At 38.8% G+C, this 21,986-nt stretch overlaps 1 protein-coding gene across 1 annotated transcript in view; it reads right to left on the bottom strand.

Moving 5' to 3' along the window:
• Positions 1 to 10,342, bottom strand: part of SLC25A21 (solute carrier family 25 member 21) — a 483,599-nt gene extending 473,257 nt beyond the window's left edge. The window contains exon 1 of the mRNA XM_049611607.1: positions 10,191 to 10,342. Coding sequence (XP_049467564.1) covers positions 10,191 to 10,260 — 70 coding nt within the window. The 5' untranslated portion in view covers positions 10,261 to 10,342. The remainder of the gene's footprint in view (positions 1 to 10,190) is intronic.
• Between the last annotated feature and the right edge of the window lie 11,644 nt (positions 10,343 to 21,986).

Genomic DNA, 21,986 nt, shown 5'->3' with positions numbered 1-21,986 from the left:
CAAGAACAAAAATAATATTTTCCATAACTGTATTAATCTGATTTTGGCACATTTTATGACTCATAAATAATTATTTATTATTGTTATTTATTAATAATTATGATAATTTTTCAAGAAATATTAGCTCATTGGCACTTCTCCTTCTCTCTCTCTCACATAATGTAAAACTTTTTGGGGTTCATTTTTTTTAGGTGCCATTCAATTCTATTGAAACATATATTTCATTATAATTTTTCCAAAGTTGTATTTCCCCCTAGAATAGTCCATTCTAGTTTTTATAGACAATCAACTAAATTCACCCTGCATCTCACCTACAGCTACCAAATTATTGCAAAAGGAAAAACTCAAAACAAACCTATTTTATGCAACTTCAATTCCCTCCTCTTTCACAGCCAGGCTCATTCAGTCTGTTCTGAGGTTGCTCTTTCTTCAGTGAGTCATTCTGGTGTCTTACCTAGTTGTACAGGTTTTAATTAACAATTACCCAAGGATTGGGGCTCAACTCGTTCCTAATCAATCGCCTACAGGGAATGACACAAAAGAGGTAGCCCTGTCAATGCTGACAAAGTCCTCTGATGGGTAAAGTGGAAAATTTTATACTTGTACTATGGCTGACATTTAAAGATCTGGCAAAAACAAGGAAGAGCCAGGTTGCACCAGAGGCAGATCCTGATTGTTCATCAGTGCACAAGTTCCTTGAGCAGCTACAATATTTAACCCAGCCTGAAGGAAAAAAGGTCTTATGGAGACAATACTCTGTATGGGGTGCTAACCTGGTTTCTCATTTTGTACCCCATGAGGCAGGGTGAGGTAGCGGGTAGGAATACAAACTTTGAAAGCAAAGAAAACAGAGTCTGAGTTCATGTTCCATCACTCACCTTGAACAAGTTTTTAATTTCTCTGAGCTTCACTTTCCTCATCCTCAAGATATTACAAATTAATATCAATCATTTAAGCAAAGTAAGGTGCTTTATACATAGTAATCATTCAATAAATGTGAGCACTTAAGATTTATCTTACTGTTTCCTGTTTGTCTGATCTTAATTATCGACTAATTAGGAAAGATCCATATAACCCAAACAAACACCCAGAAAAGGTCAGTTGTAACCCGCTAAGTTAACAAAAAGAACGAATGAGAAAGACAACTCAAAATAAGGGTGAGTGCAACAATACAACAAAGAGAAAATGGTATTTGATGGTCTAATATTAGTTTCAAAATTTACCTCTAAAACATTACCTTTGAAAATCACTAAGAGTTCACATAACTCTTGATCCCATGATATTTTTACTGTATAAGTTAGAAATCTGAGTCTGCAGGACACAGAGAAGATGGAAATATCAGGGAGTTACCTGCAAATGGATAATACTGAAGCCAGAGAGCAGATGGGCTTGCTTGGGGAGCTCAGAGTGTGTGGAGCAGAGAATGCCAATTTTTGAGGAAAGGAAAAAAGAGGAATCAGCAAAGGAAACAGTAAAGAAGTGATTGGATATGAGTAAGAAGATAACAGTCAATAGCAGAGACAACTTTAAAGAGAAAAATTGGTCAGAGATGTGAAGTTTTACAAAGAATAGGTAAAATTAGGAATGAAAAGCAGTAGTTAACAGTTTGGGCAGAAAGGGAAAGACAGATATGCCAATTATAGTAGGTTGGAAACCAAGTGAAGAACTTTCCACAAAGGTTGACAATGAAAGGAAGAGAAACATAGGACCATGGCTTGAGATAAGTAACACTAACTTGAGAATTACAACATGAAGAGAAAAATACAATCAAATGCCTGTTGTAGGTTAAATTGCGTCTCCCCCCCCCCCAAAAAAAAGATACGTTCAAGTCCTAAACTCTGGTATGTGACTTTATTTAGAAATAGGTCTTTACAAATGTAATCAAGTTAAGGTGAGGTCATACTGGATTGGAGTGGGCCCTAATCTAATGATACCCTTATAAAAAGATGGAAATTTGGACAGACACAGAGACAGATAGGAAGAGAAAGCCATGTGATAACAGCCAAAGAACACAAAGATTGGTAGCAACTACCAGAAGCTAGGAGAGAGGCATGGACCAAATTCTCCCTTGCTGCCTCCAGAAGAAACCAGCCCTGCCCATACTTTGTTTCAGACTTCTAACCTCCAGCACTGTGAGACAATAAATTCCTGGAATTTTAAGCCATCTACTTTGTGGTACATTGTTCAGACAGTCCCAGCAAAGCGATACAAGGGATCAAAAGATAGAGATCTAATAGAATATTTAGAATGGCATAAACCTGATCACGTCAAAGTATGGAAATAACTGACACAAACAGAATAGTTTAAAACCAAAATAAAAATAAATTAATAAGAAAAAACAGTTAAAATCTAGAACAGTTAAGAATCCCATAGAAGTCCCTTAACCTAGTTTCATTTATTGCCATTTTAAGATACCATCTACTTAAATCATAAAGATGTTTGAAAATGATCTGTGAATCTCTTTTCATTTTGGGGTCCTGGAACAAAAGATAATACATAAATTTTAATGTGTATTTATTTTTGAGAGAGAGAGACAGAGCACGAGCAGGGGAGGAGCAGAGAGAGAGGGAGACACAGAACCTGAAACAGGCTCCAGGCTCTGAGCTGTCAGCACAGAGCCCGACGCAGGGCGCAAACTCACAAACCGTGAGATCATGATCTAAGCTGAAGCTGGATGCTCAACTGACTGAGCCACCCAAGCGCCCCAATACATAAATTTTAAAAATTATCATGGACCTCTTCCTCAGAAGGTGGCAGACACTTCAGACCTGAAGACAATTTTTTCATTTCATTTACTAAATGATTACAATGAAAGAAAATATTGTTGAAAGAAAAGAAAGTTCTGTTGCAAATATTGGTTGTTTGATGGCTTGAACCCCAGCATACTTCTCTCTCTTCAGAGTTGGACCCTAATAATATATTTTGTGGCTTATGCTTCTAATATTTATTCATTAGTATAGTCAACAAACATTTCCAAGCATCTACTATGCTTTACCTAAAACACCAGGTTCTCAGTGCTCTGAGATGTTGCAGTCAAGACTGGGAGGGGTGGGCAGTGCGTGGGCAAGGGAGACAAGGAAGGGCTGGTTTAACAAAGTGTTCCTAAGATGTTGTGCAAATATTGATTCACATTTTTACGTCAATTGAATCACGTACCCACATGTTATACATGCGTTTTTAAAATGTCTTTCAGGGATGCCTGGGTGGCTCAGTGAATTAAGCATCTGACTTTGGCTCAGGTCACGGATTCACGGTTCATGGGTTCGAGCCCCGCAACAAGCTCTGTGCTGACAGCTCAGAGCCTGGAGCCTGCTTCGGATTCTGTGTCTCCCTCTCTCTCTGCCCCTCCCCAGCTCACGCGCGCGCTCTCTCTCTCTCTCTCTCTCTCTCTCTCAAAAATAAATAAAAACATTTTAAAAAATTAAAAAATGCCTTTCAGTGAGGGAAACTAAGAAATCCTTTGAAATGTGGTTATGAGATTTATATTTTGTTCTTAAATGCATATTTTTGAGAACTAGATTTTCTTTAAGAGAGATAAGACTACATTTTCATCGGGGCACCTGGGTGGCTCAATCAATTAAGCGTCCAACTTCAGCCCAGGTCATGATCTCACAGTGTGTGAGTTCCAGCCCTGCATCAGGCTTTGTGCTGATGGCTTGGAGCCTGCTTCAGATTCTTTGTCTCCCCAGCTCACACTTTCTCCCTCTCCCTCCCTCCCCCCCCCCTCTCTCTCTCTCAAAAATAAATAAAAACATTAAAAAAATTTTTAAAAGGTCTTTCAGTGAAGGAAACCAGGGAATCCTTTGAAATGTGGTTATGCAGTTCATATTTTGTTCTTAAATGCGTATTTTTGAGAATTAGATTTCCTTTAAGAGAGATAAGACTACATTTTCATTAAAATGCATCCCTTAAAGGTATTTTATAATTAATTTGAACAGTAGAGTTGTTTCCTCCTATGTGGTTGAAATAAGGGGAATTTTTCCTCCCTAATTACCGATAATGGGTTCCAGCCTCCCTCTGATGTGTCATAAAGGCTCACCTGTTTCACTACAACCTGCTATTTATTATCAAACAATTGCAGTTTCCCAAATCCTGAAGTTCCAAAGGTGCCATTTATCCAAATCACATGTGTGCCTCCTTTGCACCCATTCTAATGGGTGCAAGAATTTTCCTTGATAAAAATTTTAACCTTGATTACCTCCCGGTGCATCGACCCTTTTATTACTTAGTCCAAATTAAAATCCAGAGGACTAGTACACATACTGCCTATTAAGGCACTTCTTTTAACTGTATTTTAACTATCATGGGTTAAAGCAAGCAAAAGTAGAATTCTTGTGAAAATGAATACATATATATATAATATATATATATATATGTATGATATACGAGACCAGGAGTTTAAAAAAAATACATTTCAAATTATCCAATACCATTTTAATTACCTTTTAGGTTGAAAGCCTTGACTCTCTCCCCTCAGTATAATGCACATTTTATGTATACTCTCAATAGCTAATTTCCCAGAGACCTATCCATGAATCCTAGGGTTCCTTCCCCCTAAAAAAGGTTTCTCCTTTCACCTTGTCATTTGACCCCTTGAAGGTGATTAATGAGAAACTGCACAAAGTACTTGAACTGTGTCTAGTACAAAATTGGAAAACCTGTTTCCAGGATAGTTTGACTAAATAATTTCACCAAAATATCTCCAGGAAGACACACAAAATAAAAATTGTGATTGGAGATGTGATGGGGGTGTGCCTACAAGATACAAGGAACTAGGGTGGGGCTGGTGAGGAGCCTGGAAATTCTGGGAAGAAATCAGTGTCCTGCATGCATGGAGACCATGTAAATAATATAAGAAGGGGAAATTCTCTAGGAAGTTCTCTGAGTAGCACTTGCAGACTTCTGAGAATATAAGATTCTGGGAGATAGGAGGAGGAGGGTCCTAGAGATGTGCAAAATAATTCAGTGGGCAGGGCCTAGGCATGCTCTCTCTCAGGAGGGAGCCTGACAAGCTCTGGGAGAGCAAGGTCTCTCAGGAATCCAAGAGGACTTGCCAAAACCCTGGAAAATTCTGATGTTAGAGGCAAAAAGTCCAGTGGGAACTTGGGGAGAATTACCATCTGAGTGAGCCTAAAAGGCTTCTACATTTCATGTGAAGTAAGAACCCCATGAGCTTTGGAAACACATGGAAGAATCCAAGCTGATAGTTAAGGAGAATGGGAGGGTCTGAGATAAAGTTGAGTTCCTGGCCCCAAGGAAGACATGTGCATAGAAGGGAAACTTCCTGGAGCCCTGATGGTGAGCAGACAAGGGAATGATGTCTAATACTGAGGCCCAGGTACCTTGGGAACTCTAGCAAGCTTGGGGGAATTCTGTCAGTGTTGCTGTCAGGTTTGCTACCCGACATTTGGTAGTAATAGAAAAAGATGTCCCTTCTCCCCCAGGTGGATGCATCTCTACTCTAGGATACATGGATTATGAATCAGCATGGGCTAGATTTCGGCTCTCACTTGCTCCAATGGCCAGAGCCCTTTTTTTCAGTGTACAACCTGCCCAACTTCACATACAGGCCCTGAATGGACTGGGAATTTCTTTTAGCTAAAAGCTAATCTTGTGCCCATACACATGAAATCGTTTAGAGAGAACAACCTATCATTTAGCAGAAAGACTACAAGAATGGTATTTGTAGATACAAGAACTCTTTTAAGGGATATAAATTAAAGAGATATAAAGACAATAAGGGATAGTAGACTTGATTCGATCTCTCCAAATTCTAAAAATGTCTGATAATGTAAATGATATTTTTCTGGTGCCTCTCCTATCCTGATTTCCTACAGAAATGGTTGCATGCTTGAGCAACCATAGGCAAATTAACTAGGCCCTCTGTAGGTCAGTTTCTTTATCCTGAAGTTGTGGTGAGGATTAAACACATTGATCCATTTAAAGCTAGAACTGGGTCTAGCCTTTAGTATTTACTCAAGAAATGTTAGTTATTATTTGCACTATTCACATGTTAATGAGAGTGTTGAGCTGCATGAGGCTGTAGAGGCCATCTGGACAACATTCCTTCAGAAAACAGTTTTCGAGCTAGGCCTTGGAAAATGGGTAGAATTTCAATAGCTAGAGAAAATAAGAGGAAGACATTCCAGGAATTGGGAATAAAGGTGGAAAGGTACAGGTAACATTCAAGTATTTAGCAGAAACTGAAAGGCATGTGTAGGAGAGGAGTGGTAAATAAGCCTGACAGCTAAACTGGGGGCACATAATAAGGCTTACAGAATTCATTCTTCTCTCTCTGGTCAGCAGTGAAAACCAAGAATGTTTTAACTTGTAACCCTCTGAAATCTGATTCCCCTCTATAAAATCTCTTTTCCTCAAAAGTCTTTTAATGCAGGGCATCTAAAACTGGAAAGTGCAAACAAATGACTTGAGGTCCTTCCTATAATACAGATTCTGATATGGCAGGTCTGGAGTGAGGTCTGAGACCCTACATTTTTAACAAGCTTCCAGGTGCTACCATGTCTCTGCTGCTGCTCGTCCACGGCTCACCCTTTGAGCACCAAGGGTCTAATCCAATGGCCTCTTCTCACTCTCATCCTTACCACCTCTGCAGTGTTTGGCCTTGCTGATTTTCCTTAAGTTCTCATCATTGGCTTCTATTCTTTCACGTGAAACTTATGCAATTACTTGAAGCTGAAAATACAGACTAGAAGCCTCCTCTGTAAAACTTCAGTACATACTGACTTGTCCTGGGCATAGCTTTCATCACATAAAACAAAGTTGCCATTGGTAACAATACTTTTACATATTAGCTATAGCTACAAGCTCGAGCCCAATCTTTAGATGTATAGTGTCCAAGCAAGTGTAAGTGTATCAATCTCTTTGGTTTTTGAAATGCAAGTATCACAAACCATCTTTTAATATAAGACAGACATATTTTGTTATGAAAAACATCTATTGCCTATTTCATAATGTGTCTAACTTCTCTGGAAAATAAATCTCCCCCGAAATCCCCATGCCCACCATGGCCCCACCCATCCACATGGGCACAGGCTACCATTTATTGGTGCAGAGGTGGGCCCTTATCCAAAACTGGGTCATCTTGAGTCTTTCCCCCAGGATTTTACATGAGAAATGGAAAAAAAAAAGAAAAGAAAGCAAGTTAGTCTCTCACTATCTCTATAGAAGTGAAGAGAATGTAAATTCAAGAGCTGTTAGGAACCACATTCTGTCATGTGGATGGCAGAGCAGAAAATAGCAGTACAATTGTAAGAAAAAAAAGACTGATAGGGGCCCATGGGTGGCTCACTCAGTTAAGTGTCCAATTTTGGCTCAAGTCATGATCTCGCAATTTGTTGAGTTCAAGCCTCACGTCAGGCTCTGTGCTGACAGCTCAGAGCCTGGATCCTGCTTCAGATTCTGTCTCTCCCCCTCTCTCTGCCCCTCTCCCTCACACGCTCTGTCTTTCTCTCTCTCAAAAATAAATAAACATTAAGAAAAAAATTTTTTAATAAAAAAGTCTGAAGGTACCACAAGAGCACAGGGAAATACCTCCACAGTATGGCACACTGACAACCTTGAGCATCTCCACATAACCTGTGGACACGGCTAGGCCACAGACTGATTCGAGTCTTGGCAGAATGCCCGATGATTTCTTCTGGTCTAAGGGAAGATAAGCAGCCTGGTGAGGAAGAGCAGAGAAGCTGTTTCTCCTGTTATCTTAGGGAAGACTACCATGAGGCCATTTCTCATGTATCTCCCTAGTTTCAGTTGAACTCAAGACTTTCCACCTCATTCCCACTTGGGGGAAGCTGCAGCCTTCAGTGTAAGTCAATAAAACTACTTGGCTGTGGTTCTGAGGCACCTCCTCGACAGTAGAGTGACCCGCTGCTCATACCATCTACCAACTGGCATCTTCAGTTTGGTGTTGCCCATGGAATAAGGGAACTGACACCACCATATCACTTCCTTTTCCTGTCTAAGTAATTAGCTATCTGAACCCGTTTGGGCATGTTTACTCCTTACCAGGCAAATCTGTGGAAATATGGCAAGCCATCCTAGCAGCTGTATTAGTATTACTGGTGACCCTACTCTTCGCCACGAACCTGCTGCCTTGGAAATGTTTAACCATTTGACAACGTGAGGAAAGGTAAAGGATGACTTCCTGAATTCTCCTCAGTGCTCTAGCTCCTGATTCCAGTCTCTTCCAGGAAGGCATCCAGACCTTGAATTCCAAGAGATTCCCTGGTATTTCTGCAATAAACTTCCCCAGCTTTTTTCCCCCTTAAGAAAGCCAAAATGTATTTTTAACCTTTACCCTCAAAAGGTCATATAATACACACACAGAGGTGCCGCATTTGATGACATTATCAGTAATGAGAACTTTAGCGCTAGAGATTCAAACGCATTTTCTACATTTATTAAAATTCCATATCTCTTGCATATTAATTTCTCTTTGGCCCTTTACCTAGTATATGTAATATGATTAATCTGCATTTATTAAAAACCAGTAAATATAAAGTTTTATGAAAATATCATTGCCTAAGTAGAAAACACGATCTCCTTTTACTATGATGAAAGTGTACATTACTTTCAACATTTATCAGTGATTCCATAGTACTAAATCTATAAATCAACCACACTATGTTTAATTTACCTTATACATATACTAATTTTCATTCATATTAGTTACAACTATAAGAATATGATGGAATCACACATTTGTGCCAAATATTTATCAACCAACAAAAACATGTAAGTAGGTTACAGTTTGACCCTTGAGTTTAGCTGTGTCTAAGATCTAGTATGATCATCTAAGCCAATACAGAGATGCTTCTGAATCATTAATTAGAGATTAGGATGTTCACCAATGTGCCTTACTCTCCCATTCGGACAGCTAAGTTTTCTTTGATCAGGGTCATGGACTCTGAAATCAACCCAGTCAGGGAGAGCTGGCAGTCTGGGATATTGTGGAATTTGACCCGGTGACTAAATTGGTGAAAATTCATCGTCACTTCTGGGAAACAACTAAAAAAGCAGACAGTGTGGCCACTGACATCATAATTATGGATGGACAAAGCATAATCACATATAAGAGATGCATGCCTTTATGGTCATATTAATGAAATATCATCCTTATAAACTGTACAGACCATGATTGATACATGTGGTTGCTTGTGGTACTCCTGAGATGCAAATAGTTCACGACATAATGATAACTAGTCATAATTTGTAATAGGCCTTTATAAAAAGTCCAAGTGTATTTGAGAATAAATTTTCCTAGTTGACGTTAAACATTAGACATCTAGTCACTCTCTCCATATGATTTACTAGAGTTACCATAGTATAACGTCTTAAGAGAATATCTACACTTACAAAAATGTTTTATGGTGCTGAGTGAATTGTAGTAATTTATAAATTACTTTATAAATTTAAAATAAAAATGTGTCACAGCTATGAAAACTTAAATTTTCAATCAACTCATGATTTATATTTTAAAGTATCTTTAAAACACATCCACACAACATAAGCTCATGGGTTCTTATTTTCTCTAGCCACACTTAGTAATTATTTCCATGATTAGTTACAACAAATTTTTTCTAGTTTTTTTCCCACAACGTAACTCTCCATAAATCGTGAACCCCTTATATCAAAGGTGTTTATGTGTGTTAACATATGCATTTAATTTTAATATGCCTATTTAAGGCACGAATAGCCCCCAGCAAGCACTCTCTGCACTAAGAAGACCTGTGGAGTGCTGAGGTACACACTCTAATGATGGAGGCAGGAGTTATGTAAGATCTGAGTTAGCCCAGAAGCAAGAGGCTGCAAATGATAGCAGAACTAAGGCTGACGCAAGCTGGATCGCTTCAAGTCAAATAACCAGCTAGGAATCAAGGCCTCCTCCAAGTTGCAGGCCTTGGGGCTGCCTAGCTTGCATTTCAGGCTGAGGGCACAGAAGGCGGGGCAGCCTAGAGCGGCGGCGCGGCGCGGCGCGGCGGCGACTTGACCTGGGGCACCGGCCTCCCACCGCCGGCTCCCGGCTTCCTTTGCTCTGGCCCTCGGCGGGCTCAGGCGCTGCGCCTGGAGCGCTGCATTTAGACGGGAAACTTCGGACGCCAGGATTGTTTGAGAAAAGTTTTCCGACACGCTAAAGGAAAAGCGACTGGCCCCTAGCGGGGCGGCCTTACCAGCGGAACCACCGGCCAGGATCTGGCGAGAAGCCTCTTTCACGAAGCCGACCTCGGGCTTGGCGGACATCTTCGAAAGCCCAGGACGACGGAGTGGGCCGAGATGAGTGGGCGAGCTCGCCGGCCTCGCTACCGACCTGCACAGCTTCTCCCGATCGAGAGAGCCGGGGCTGGGCAGTTCCTTGCGCCGAGTGAGGCTGCAATCCGGCGACTGCTCGGAGGTGGAGGCTCAGGGCGCACACTCGCCGCCGCGTGATGTGCCGCGGGTCCGAACCTGCCCGCTGCACCCTTTCAGGGGCGCTCTCTCGGCGCTGCGAGGCTTCCTGGGCTCCGAGAAGGACCTCGGGGGAGGAAAGACTCGCGGATGGGGTCGGGCTGGCTGCCGCGGTGAGGCGGGTTTGGTCTCCTAGATTGGCGCCCACGCGCTTCCCTATCGGGAGCCGCCTGCGGTTTGTCAAGCTGGACGTGCTGCCTCTGATAACGCAAGTAAAGAAGCGTCTTCGGCCTAGCGGCCCGGGCTGGGGCGACCCTTGCCCTCCCGGCAAGCAGGCGCACTGGGAGGTCCTTAAGAACGGACAGGTGGATAAATTCTTTGGAGTTAGTTGTCCTGAAATTGTGGGCAGTAGAAACGAGAAAGCAAATCCCATTTGCAGTTACCTTGCAATTAGGTTAATGTAGTACTTCACAAAGAAATGGTTTTGGCTTAAGGGAATTTATCACAACTCGTCAACCTGAGTTTTATTTACTGAAAAACCAAAATAAAGAAGAGGCATTACTACAGAGAAGTGTCGTAGGTACCCTAGGTCAGTGATTCTCAAAGTATGAACTTAGCATCCAGGAACGGAAGCACGATGTGAGAGTTTGCAAGAAAGGCAAATTCACGGCCCCACCCATATCTACTGAATCAGAATCCCTGGGTAAAGGGCTCAGAAACCTGAGTTTTAGTAAGTTCTCCAGTGATTTCTTACGAGCGTTAAAAGTTTGTGAACCACGAACCTAAATGATCAAGGAACATTAAGGAACTATCAGTATATTCTCTCTATAAAACACTTAATTGTTCACACTAGCCCTTTTAGGATATTTGGCAAAACATAAATGCTAATTTATACTGTTTTTAAATTTTTTTTAACGTTTTATTTATTTTTGAGACAGAGAGAGACAAAGCATGAACGGGAGAGGGGCAGAGAGAGAGGGAGACACAGAATCGGAAGCAGGCTCCAGGCCCTGAGCCATCAGCCCAGAGACCCACGCGGGGCTCGAACTCACGGACCGCGAGATCGTGACCTGAGCCGAAGTCGGCCGCTTAACCGACTGAGCCACCCAGGTGCCCCTATACTGTTTTTAAACCACAAGTTACAAATACTATGTAGAAGAGACACAATATAATGAAATTTCAGAAAAATACCTGCTGCACCTCTAACAGGTAGGATACCAGTAAAAGGTATGTGGAGAGGATTTGGAGCCCCTATTGTCATATTAGTTCTTAAACACACTATTTAATACTAAATATATTCACTTTGAACCATATGAAATTGCCAATTATGAAAAAGCCAAGAACAGTGGAGTATCAGCAATATAATATGATTAAAACCTTATTGTATATGATTTCCACTTAACTATGCAAAATACAATAATTAGTTTCATGTTTTGTTTTTATTTCTGAGGCAGAGCTATTAAAAGCTGGTAATAATGGTATCTGACTGGCAAAACTGTTGAAAGTAAGGAATCGGGGAGTTTGCTGCTTGTGGATCAGATACGCAAAAATAAATTTTCTCATATTTGGTCAAATGTTTGATTAAGATAACCAAGTTTGAAATGTTTGCCATGAGATAGTTTTCAGAAATGTTTGCTATTTAGGTAAAAGCTTTTGAGCAATGTTTCAGTCTTTTACAAACTAAATATGAAGTATTAAGTGCAATATAGAATCATGTATTCAACAAATATTGAGAACCTGTTATTATACTAAGCACTAAAATCAGAATTTCAGAGCTCATAGGAAATATTTCCCTCATCGTCCAGTGAGGACCCTGAGTTTCCCAGGATCACACAACAAGTTAATAATGTCTCTGGGATTTGATTCCAGAATTCCCTCTTCTAATAGCAACAGGATTGTAGATTTCAATATTAGCCGCAGGCCAAACTACATTCTGTCACACAGAAAACCAAACTAATTAAATGCCCCCAAATTAATTTATTTCTTCATATATATAAGTGGAGAATTTTTTTAAGTTAAAAATAATGTCACAACTATTAAACCCCAAGGCACACACTGAACAAAATTCTAGATTCATTCACTGAAAGCTTAACTAAGTATCAGCACTTTCCTATACTGGCAATGTAACAGTTAAAATTCCTAGTGGAGCATATAATCTAATGGAGGAGATACTACCATATTGCAATATAAGTAAAACTTTTGCCTTCCTTAGATACTCCTTGATACTCCCAGATCAAGATTTAAAGATAGCCTTTTTTTGGGGGGGTCAGTGTAAAGATAGCCTTCACCAATTCCATGAGGTCCTTAATCTCTGAATATCTTATCCAGAGGAGGTAGGTGCAGGTTTATGGTCTCACTAAGACCTCAGTCTCTTAACACCTGTATGGATTCAGTGAGAAGACCCTCCTAGACATAGTTCCAAATACTCTGTTAGAAAATTACTACCAATTATTAACCTCTTTGGGCTAGAGCAGATTTTTTTGAGTAAAATAAGCAAAGCCTGCCATCACATCTGATTTATGGTCCTACACCTCTAGAATAGTTGAGGAGATAAGATCTGGGTATAAGAATATTCTGAAGCTGGGACTCAGCCAGTGTTAATCTATAGTCAACAAATACCCACTGTGCTAAGAGCTCTGATTATAGGATGTATCTCTTACCTGCAGCCAAATTTGCCTGTAGCTAATATTGGAATTCTGGGAGGTTTAGCACTGAGGGGGGGTGGGGGGGGGGGGAAGGAAATTTTACTTGACCTACTGTTTCAGATGTCCTTTCTCTCATTAGATAGATTACTCTTTCTATTATTATTTGCCCTGATATCAGAGCAAAACTGCTAAAGTGTCAAGCTTATATTTTTAAATGATTGTTTAAATTAAATTATTTTAAAATGATTATTTGGTTGAGAACTACATAATTAGAATGGCTAGAAACTTAACTGCCAGGTACCCTAAAATACTCACTGAACATAAATATCTAATAATGTCTTCAGTGTCTTGTTGGAATAAAGTTTTTGTATTGGGCCATTGGATCAGCTACAGTTCAAGACCAAAACAATAGTGGCTTAAATAAGATAGAAATTTATTTTCCCTCATGTAAGCCATGAATAAGGTTCCGGCCAGCAGAAAGAAGAGAAAGACAAGAAGCATAAAAAAAGACCTGGAAATTATACAGATCTCATTGGTCAGAACTTGGCCACATGGAGTATACCTAGGTACGAGTGAGGTTGGGAAAAATAGTGTTTTGCTGTGTGGCAATGAGTCTAGGGGGGAAAAAAATTATGGAAGGAGGGGAGAATATATTGGAAAATAAACAGCATTGTTTACTACTTTGGGGAAAAGTTTAGGAATAAAGAGCTATATTTTATTTGTATTTATTTATTTATTTTTTAAATATGAAATTTACTGTCAAATTGGTTTCCATACAACACCCAATGCTCATTCCAACAGGTGGCCTCCTCAATACCCATCACCCACCCTCCCCTCCCTCCCACCCCCCATCAACTCTCAGTTTGTTCTCAGTTTTTAAGAGTCTCTTATGTTTTGGCTCCCTCTCTCTCTAACCTGTTTGTTTTTTTTTTTCCTTCCTCTCCCCTATGGTCTTCTGTTAAGTTTCTCAAGATCCACATAAGAGTGAAAACATATGGTACCTGTCTTTCTATGACTTATTTCACTTAGCATAACACTCTCCAGTTCCATCCACATTGCTACAAAAGGCAATATTTCATTCTCATTGCCACGTAGTATTCCATTGTGTGTATAAACCACAATTTCTTTATCCATTCATCGAAGAGCTATATTTTAAAATGACAGTATTTGCACATTTTGAAAAAAATTGTTTTCCTCAAACTTAAAGTTAACTTCATTAGTGTGTCACTAGAAAATACAGTATAACCCCATGGTATTCCAACTATGACTGGACCCACATCTCAAAATACCATTTACTAAGAGATACATAGCCTCTGTAGGCCCATAGACTCTTTTATTTAGGTGTCAAAACACAGACCCACAAATGCAGAATTTGGCATACATCCATGTAATAGAGTACTCCCAAGTCCATCCATGGAATAGGGTAGAAAGTTGGGAGAGATTATAACTCTTGAACTATTCAAAAAGACCCATTATTCCATAATATTCTTATACAAAAGTATTAGAAGTATTGAAGAAATGCTATTTACAAGTGAAAGACTCATGCTTTAAAATTTGTGGGTCTGTCATTGCTCTAAGCTCTTAATGGCTTATAACTTACAAATACCAAGGCATCATGTTATTATTTAGGACAGATCTTAGGTTCTGGTACATTAGATTTTCCCATTATCTAACAGAACATTTCTAAATTCCAAGGGACTTTACTGGACAGTGTGAACAAAATAATTACTTGGGAAACTTTTTAAAATATTTTATTGTGATATGACAGGAATAATACTTAGAGGTCATATATATATCAGAGTTCTGTTATTTGGGACATCGCTCAGAATCTAGAAGTTAAGACTTCTGTGTGGTCAACGTGCAGAAATCTATGCATTTTGCTCCTAGGAGAGCTTTCCCGGCTTTCAATCAAAACTAATTTTAGACTCAATTCTAAAAAGGTTGGTAGAGTAGATGTCTAAAATCTTGGTTCATGGAAGATTAGACACTCAGTTAAGTGTCTTACTTCGGCTCAGGTCATGATCTTATGGTTCGTGAGTTCAAGCCCTGCTCAGGCTCTCCACTGACAAGCCTACTTGGGATTCTCTCTCTCCCCCCTCTCTCTCTGCCCCTCTCTCCGGTGCTTTCTTGCTCAAATAAATAAACCTAAAAATAAAAAACAAAACAAATTAAAAGAGAATTGGGGAGGGGGAAATCTGGAAGATTCTGGAAAAGTGGAGAGAACCTGCAACTCACCTGCCATATTCAGCCTGCCTAGCAAATTGTAATAATGACAATCTTCATTTAATGCTTATGCCAGGCAATGGGCTGAGCATTTTGTAACCCATTATCTTGTTCACAATATTTCTGTGACAGATATTCTTATCCTCATCTTACACTGGCATACAGATTAAGTAACTTGCCTGAAATCACACTGAGTATTTGAGGTATTCTTTGAACCTAAGTATATATAATTTAGGAGGCCTCTCTCTGAATCACTAGCTGTGTTGTTTTTATGTTCTAATTTTAATTTCAACTTTTCTATACATAAAAAAAAATCGAAATGTGAAATTATTCACAGTAAATAGCTTGTGGTATCCTAGACTTTGGCAAACAAATTAGAAAAGCACAACTTCAGTGTCACAAATTGCCTATGTATGAAAGGTATGAATTTTCTGTTTATTAAGTCAGGGTTTCTCAACAATGGCACCATTAACATTTTGGGCCAGATAATTCTGTGTTGTGGGAGGCTGTCCTGTGCAATGCAAGATATTTAACAGCATCCCTACCCTCTACCCATTAGCTGCTGGTAGCAACTCCATCCCAAGTCGTGACAAACAGAAATATCTCCAGACATTCCTAAATGTTCTCTGCAGGGCAAAAGTGCCCTTAAGTGAGAGAATCACTAGTTTAAGTAAAAGAGCTCATATAATACTGAAGCCTATATTAACTTTCTAGAATCATAGAATAATAGACCTGGAAGAGACTTTAATCACTTCCTTATTTGACAATTTAGGAAACTGAGGTGGGAAGAGATTGAGGACCTCACCTATGTCACCAAACTACTTAGTGGAAGAGTTGGGTGGGAAAGCCAGACATTTCCTGTTCTCAGAATTGGTAATCTAGGCACTTATGGATGTGACATTTCTTATAAACTGAATTCAATACTGTGGTTACAGTGGCTAGAGTCATCTTTTTAAAGCATAGTTCAGATATTACCTGTTCTAAGCCATCTAGTTGCCTTCTGTCATCCTTGGAATAGAATCTAAAGTCCTAGCCATAAGCCCAAAAGATGCCCAATATGGCTCTCGCTACCTCTCCAGACTCATTTCCTAACACCCTTCTCTTTCACCCTATTCTCATCACACTGATTTTCTTGGTATTCCTTTGAACACTTTCAAGCATGCTCCCATTTTTTTTGCATTTGCTTTTCCCTGTGCCAGGAATGTTCTTTTCCTAGACATTCCCATGACTTGCTTCTTCACTTCCTTTAGGCATCTCCACAAAAGCTACTTTAACAGATAACTTTACATGTCTAAAATTGAACTTGTCCTCAACTTTTTCACTCTTTATGTAGCCTGACTTTTCTCCATTACATTTTCAACACCTACATATATTCTGTATTTATTTGTTTATTCCTAGTCTTTACCTCTTTTTGAATGTCAAGTCCATGCAAGAGTGACTGAAATACTGTCTAGAACATAGTAGGCATTTAATAAATATTAATTTAGTTAATGACTCACATTTGACCCAGAAGAATATCTCATACCCTTTGAGTAATCACTCCTCTTTTATCCTTCTCCGATCTCCTGGCAACTGCTAATATACTTACTGTCTCTATATACTTACCTAATTCTGAATATTGCATATAAAAGGAATTATACAATATGTAACCTTTCATGCTTAAATTCTTTCACTTAGTATCATGTTTTAGAAATACTCACCACTGGTTGCCAGTCATTGAGCTCTGTGCTGACAGCTCAGAGCCTGCAGCCTGCTTTGGATTCTGTGTCTCCCTCTCTCTCTGCCCCTGTCCTCCTCATACTCTGTCTCTCTCTCTCAAAAATAAATAAACATTAAAAAAATTAAAAAAAAAAGAAATACACCCACTTTGTAGGATGTATCAGTACTTTATTCATTTTTACAGTTGAGTAATAATTCTGTTTTATGTTCCACAATTTGTTTATTCACTCATTTATTGATGGATTGTTGGATTGTTTCCACCTTTAGGCTATTAAGAATAATGCTGCTGTAAACATTTGTGTACAAATTTTTGTGTGGCCATATATTTTTCATTTTCCTTGAGTATATACATAGGAATGGGATTATTGCAACTACCAACTATTTTCCACAGGGGCTATACTATTTTACATATCCAAAGAAATGTGCAAGTCTTCCTACTTCTCCACATTCCTCCCAAAACATATTTTCCTTTAGTTTTATTTATTTATTTATTTTTTATTATAGCCATCCTAGTCTGCATGAGGAGGTGGTATCACATTGTGGCTTTAATTTGCATTTCCTCAGTGGCCAATGAAGTTGGCTATCTTTTCACATGCTTGTTAGCCATTTGTATATCTTCTTTGGAGAAATATCTATTCAAGTCCACTGATTATTTTTTTATTGGACTATCTTTGTTATTGAGTTGTAAGAGTTCTTTATAAACAGTAAAACCTCAGATTTTGAGTAACCTGTGAGTGTTCTGCAAGATGAGCAAACATGTTCAATAAATTTTAACTTGATAAACAAGCAATGTCTTGCAATATGAGTAGTATGTGATGCCAAATGTCACATGATCAAAACTGAGCCAATAGTTCTTTGTGTCTCTCTCACTGCGGGATTATGGGTGATCATCTCTCATGCTCAGATGCTTGGTCTTAAGCCACTATGTTTGGCAGAAATCAGTGATTTTTCAGAACATTGGAAGGTGCCTACAACTGGCACTAGTGTATTTTTTGCCACTTCACAGAACCTATGGACAGTCCTTTGCTTTTCCATGTAAGAGAAAGCTCAGGAATGCTTTGCTTCATTCTAGGTCAGGCTGCCTGCAGATATAGACCCTTTCCTCTGCTGCCTTATTGCCAGTTACATTAAATACAGTATTTGACAAGAGTTTTTTTTTTTAATTTTTTAACATTTTATTTATTTTCAAGAGACAGAGAGAGACAGACAGACGGCAAGTGAGGGAGGGGCAGAGAGAGAGGGAGACACAGAATCCAAAGCACACTCCAGGCTCTGAGCTGTCAGCACAGAGCCTAACATGGGCTTGAACTTACAAACCATGAGATCATGACCTGAGCTGACATCAGATGCCGCCCAGGTGCCCCGACAAGAGTTTATTAATACTGTACTGTAGTCAACATACATGCGAGCATGTACAATGGCCCCCATGCAGGAAAATATTCCATGGAGCCAATAGAGAGTAGTGATTCTGTTAGTGTTAGTGAAAGTTGGAAAGTTTGTCCTACACAATAACCCTCCTCTCTCTTGTCTCCCTCACACCAGCCACGAAGGTTTTCAAAGGTAAGTGCAGGTTAATTTGTTTATTTTTCTTATTTTATAGTTTCTTTATTATTTTGTATATTACAGTATTATAATCATTTTTAAATGAATATTTTAGGTTGTGGAGTCAATCATCTGAGTTTCCATTATTTCTTATGGGGAAATTCATTTTGATATACAAGTGCTTTAGATTACAAGCATGTTTCTGGAATGAATTATGCTCACAAACCAAGGTTTTACTGTATTCTGTATATTAAACTCTTAGATACATGATTTGCCCATGTTTCTCTGACTCTGTAAGTTGTCTTTACATTCTTGATAATATTCTTTGATGCCCAAAAGTTTTTAATTTTGGTGAAATCCAACTTATCTATTTGTTCTTTTGTTGCTTATGTTTTTGGTGTCAAAGAATTCACTGCCAAACTCAAGGTAATAAAGATTTAATCCTAAATTTTCTCATAATAGTATTATAGTTTTAACTATTTATTTATGTTGTTGGTTAATTCTGAGTTAATTTTTGTGCAAGCATACCACTGAGATATCACATGTGCATTCACTTCCAGACCATGCAGTAAATCAAATGTCACAATAGACTCAAATGAATTTTTTGGTTACCCAGTGTATATAAAAGTTACATTTACATTACACTGTAGTCTGTTAAGTGTGCAATAGCATTATGTCTAAAAAAACCAATGTACATAATTTCACTTAAAAATATTTTATTTCTAAAAATGGTATCATGTGCACTTTTAGCGGGTCATAACCTTTTTGTTGGGGGAGGGTCCTGCCTCAAAGTTGATGCTGCTGATTGATAAGGGTGGTGGTTGCTGAAGTTGAATGGCTGTGACAATTTCTTAAAATAAGACCTTTGCCACATCCATTGACTCTTCCTTTCATAAATCATATTTCTGTAGCACGCGATGTTCTTTAATAGCATTTTACCCACAATAGATATTTCAAGATTGGAGTTTCAATTGTCTCAAACCCTGCCACTGCTTTATCAACTAAAGTTTATGTCATATTCTAAATCCTTTGTTTTCATTTCAACAATCCTCCCAGCATCTTCATTAGGAGTAGATTCCATCTCAAGAACCCACTTTTTTTTCATGCCTGAGAAGTAACTCACCTGTTAAAGTTTGATTATGAGATCAAAGCAAGTCAGTCATATCTTTAGGCTCCACTTGTAATTCATTTTTCTTGCTATTTCCACCACTTCTGTGGCTGTTTCCACCACTGAGGTCTTAAATCCTTGAAAGTCATCATTGAGAGTTGGAATCAAATTCTTCCAAGCTCCTGTTAACGTTGATATTTCAATTTCTTCCCATGAGTCACAAATATTATTAATGACATCTAGAATGGTGAATCCTTTCCAGAAGGTTTTCAATTTGTTTTTCCTGGATCCATCAAAGGAATCACTCACTCTCTATGGCTGCTATAGCCTTACAAAACGTATTTCTTAAATAATAAGACTTGAAAGTCAAAAATACTCCTTGATCCATGGGCTGCAGAATGGATGTTGTGTTAGGCCTGAAAACAACATTAATCTCATCACACATCTCCATCAGAGCTCTTAGGTGATCAGGTGCTTTGTCAATGAGCAGTGATATGTTGAAAGGAATTCTTTTTTCTGAGTAGTAGGTCTCAACAGTGGGCTTAAAATATTCAGTAAACCATGTTATAAACAGATTGTTATCATCCAGACTTTGTTGTTACCTTTATAAAGCACAGGCAGAGTAGATTTAGCATAGTTCTTAAGGGCCCTAGGAACTTTAGAATGATAAATGAGCATTGGCTTCAACTTAAAGTCACCAGATGCATTAGACTCTTATAAGAGAGTTAGCCTATTCTTTGAAGCTTTTGAAGCCAGGTATTGCCTTCTCCCTATCTATGAAAATCCTAGATGCCATCTTTTTCCAATAAAAGGCTTTTTCGTCCACACTGAAAATCTATTGTTTGGTGTATCCACCTTCATTAATTATCTAGATCTTCCAGATATCTGGCTGCTTCACCTTGCACTATTGTGTTCTGCAGATGGCTTCTTTTTTTATACCTCAAGCTCTTCTTTGGCAGCTTCCTCATCTTTCTCAGCCTTCAAAGAAATGAAGAGAGTTAGGGCCTTGTTCTGGATTAGGCTTTGGCTTAAGGGAATGTTGTGTCTGGTTGATCTATGCAGACCACTAAAATTTTCTCCCTAAGAGCAGTAAGACTGCTTTGCTTTCTTCTTCTTGCGCTCACTGGAGTAGAACTTTTAATTTCTTTCAAGAGCTTTTCTTTTGCATTCACAACTTGGCCATTTGGCACTAACGCCTACCTTTCAGCTTCTGTTGGCTTTTCAATAAGCCTTCCTCACTCAGCTTAATCATTTCTAGCTTTTGAATTAAGGTGAGATCCCACCGCTGCCAGAAGTGCTTTGGGGCACCTGAGAGGCTCATTTGATTAAGCATCTGACTTTGGCTCAGGTCATGATCTTGCAGGTTGTGAGTTCAAGCTCTGCATTGGGCTCTGTGCTTACAGCTTAGAGTCTAGAGCCTGCTTTGGATTCTGTGTCTCCCTCTTTCTCTGCCCATCCCCCACTCGCACTGTGTCTCTCTCTCGAAAAAATGAATAAACATTAAAAAAGATAATAAAGCATAATGTTTTTAAAAATGGAAAAAAAAAGTGAGAGGTATAGGGCTCTTCCTTTTACTTGAACACTTAGAGGATCTTGTAGAATTATTAATTGGTTGTAATTTCAACATTGTTGTGTCTCAAGAAATAGATAGGCCTAGCAAGAGGGCTAGAGATGGAAGAATGGCTCGTCAGTAGACTAGTCAGATAACACCAATAACATTTATCAATTAAGTTTGTTGTCTTATATGGGTATGGTTCATGGTGCCCCCAATAGTAACAACAAAGATTACTGATCACAGATCTCCACAACAAATAATGAAAATGTTTGAAATATTGCAAGAATTACCAAAATGTGACAGAGACACAAAGTGAGTAAATGCTGCTGGAAAAATGGCGCTGATATACTTACTTGATGTAGAGTTGCCACAAACCTTCAATTGGTAAAAAACACACTATGAAATGCAATAAAGCAAAGTGCAACAAAATGAGGTATACCTGCATATGGAGGGAAGTTGGCATCCAGATTCATTCTTTTGCTTATGGGTATCCAGATATCTCAGCACCATCTGTTGAAGAGACTATTTTTCCCCCATTGAATGGTCTTGGTATCCTTGTCAAAAATCAATTGGCCATAGATATTTGGGTTTCTTGGGCTCTGTATTCTTTCCATTGATCTATATATCTAGCCTTATGTTTGTACCTTACTATTTTGGTTAGTGTAGCTTTGTAGTAAGTTTTGAAATCAGAACACATACATGCATCTTTCCTTTTTCAATAGTGTCTTGACTATTTGGGGCCCCTTGCAATTTTCTATGAACTTGAGGATTAGTTTATCAATTTATTCAA

This window comes from Panthera uncia (genome assembly GCF_023721935.1).
Source record: "Panthera uncia isolate 11264 chromosome B3 unlocalized genomic scaffold, Puncia_PCG_1.0 HiC_scaffold_1, whole genome shotgun sequence".
NCBI classification, from domain to species: Eukaryota; Metazoa; Chordata; class Mammalia; order Carnivora; family Felidae; genus Panthera; species Panthera uncia.
The sequence above is the reverse complement of the archived record's forward strand: the minus strand, read 5'-3'. Positions and strand labels throughout refer to the sequence as shown.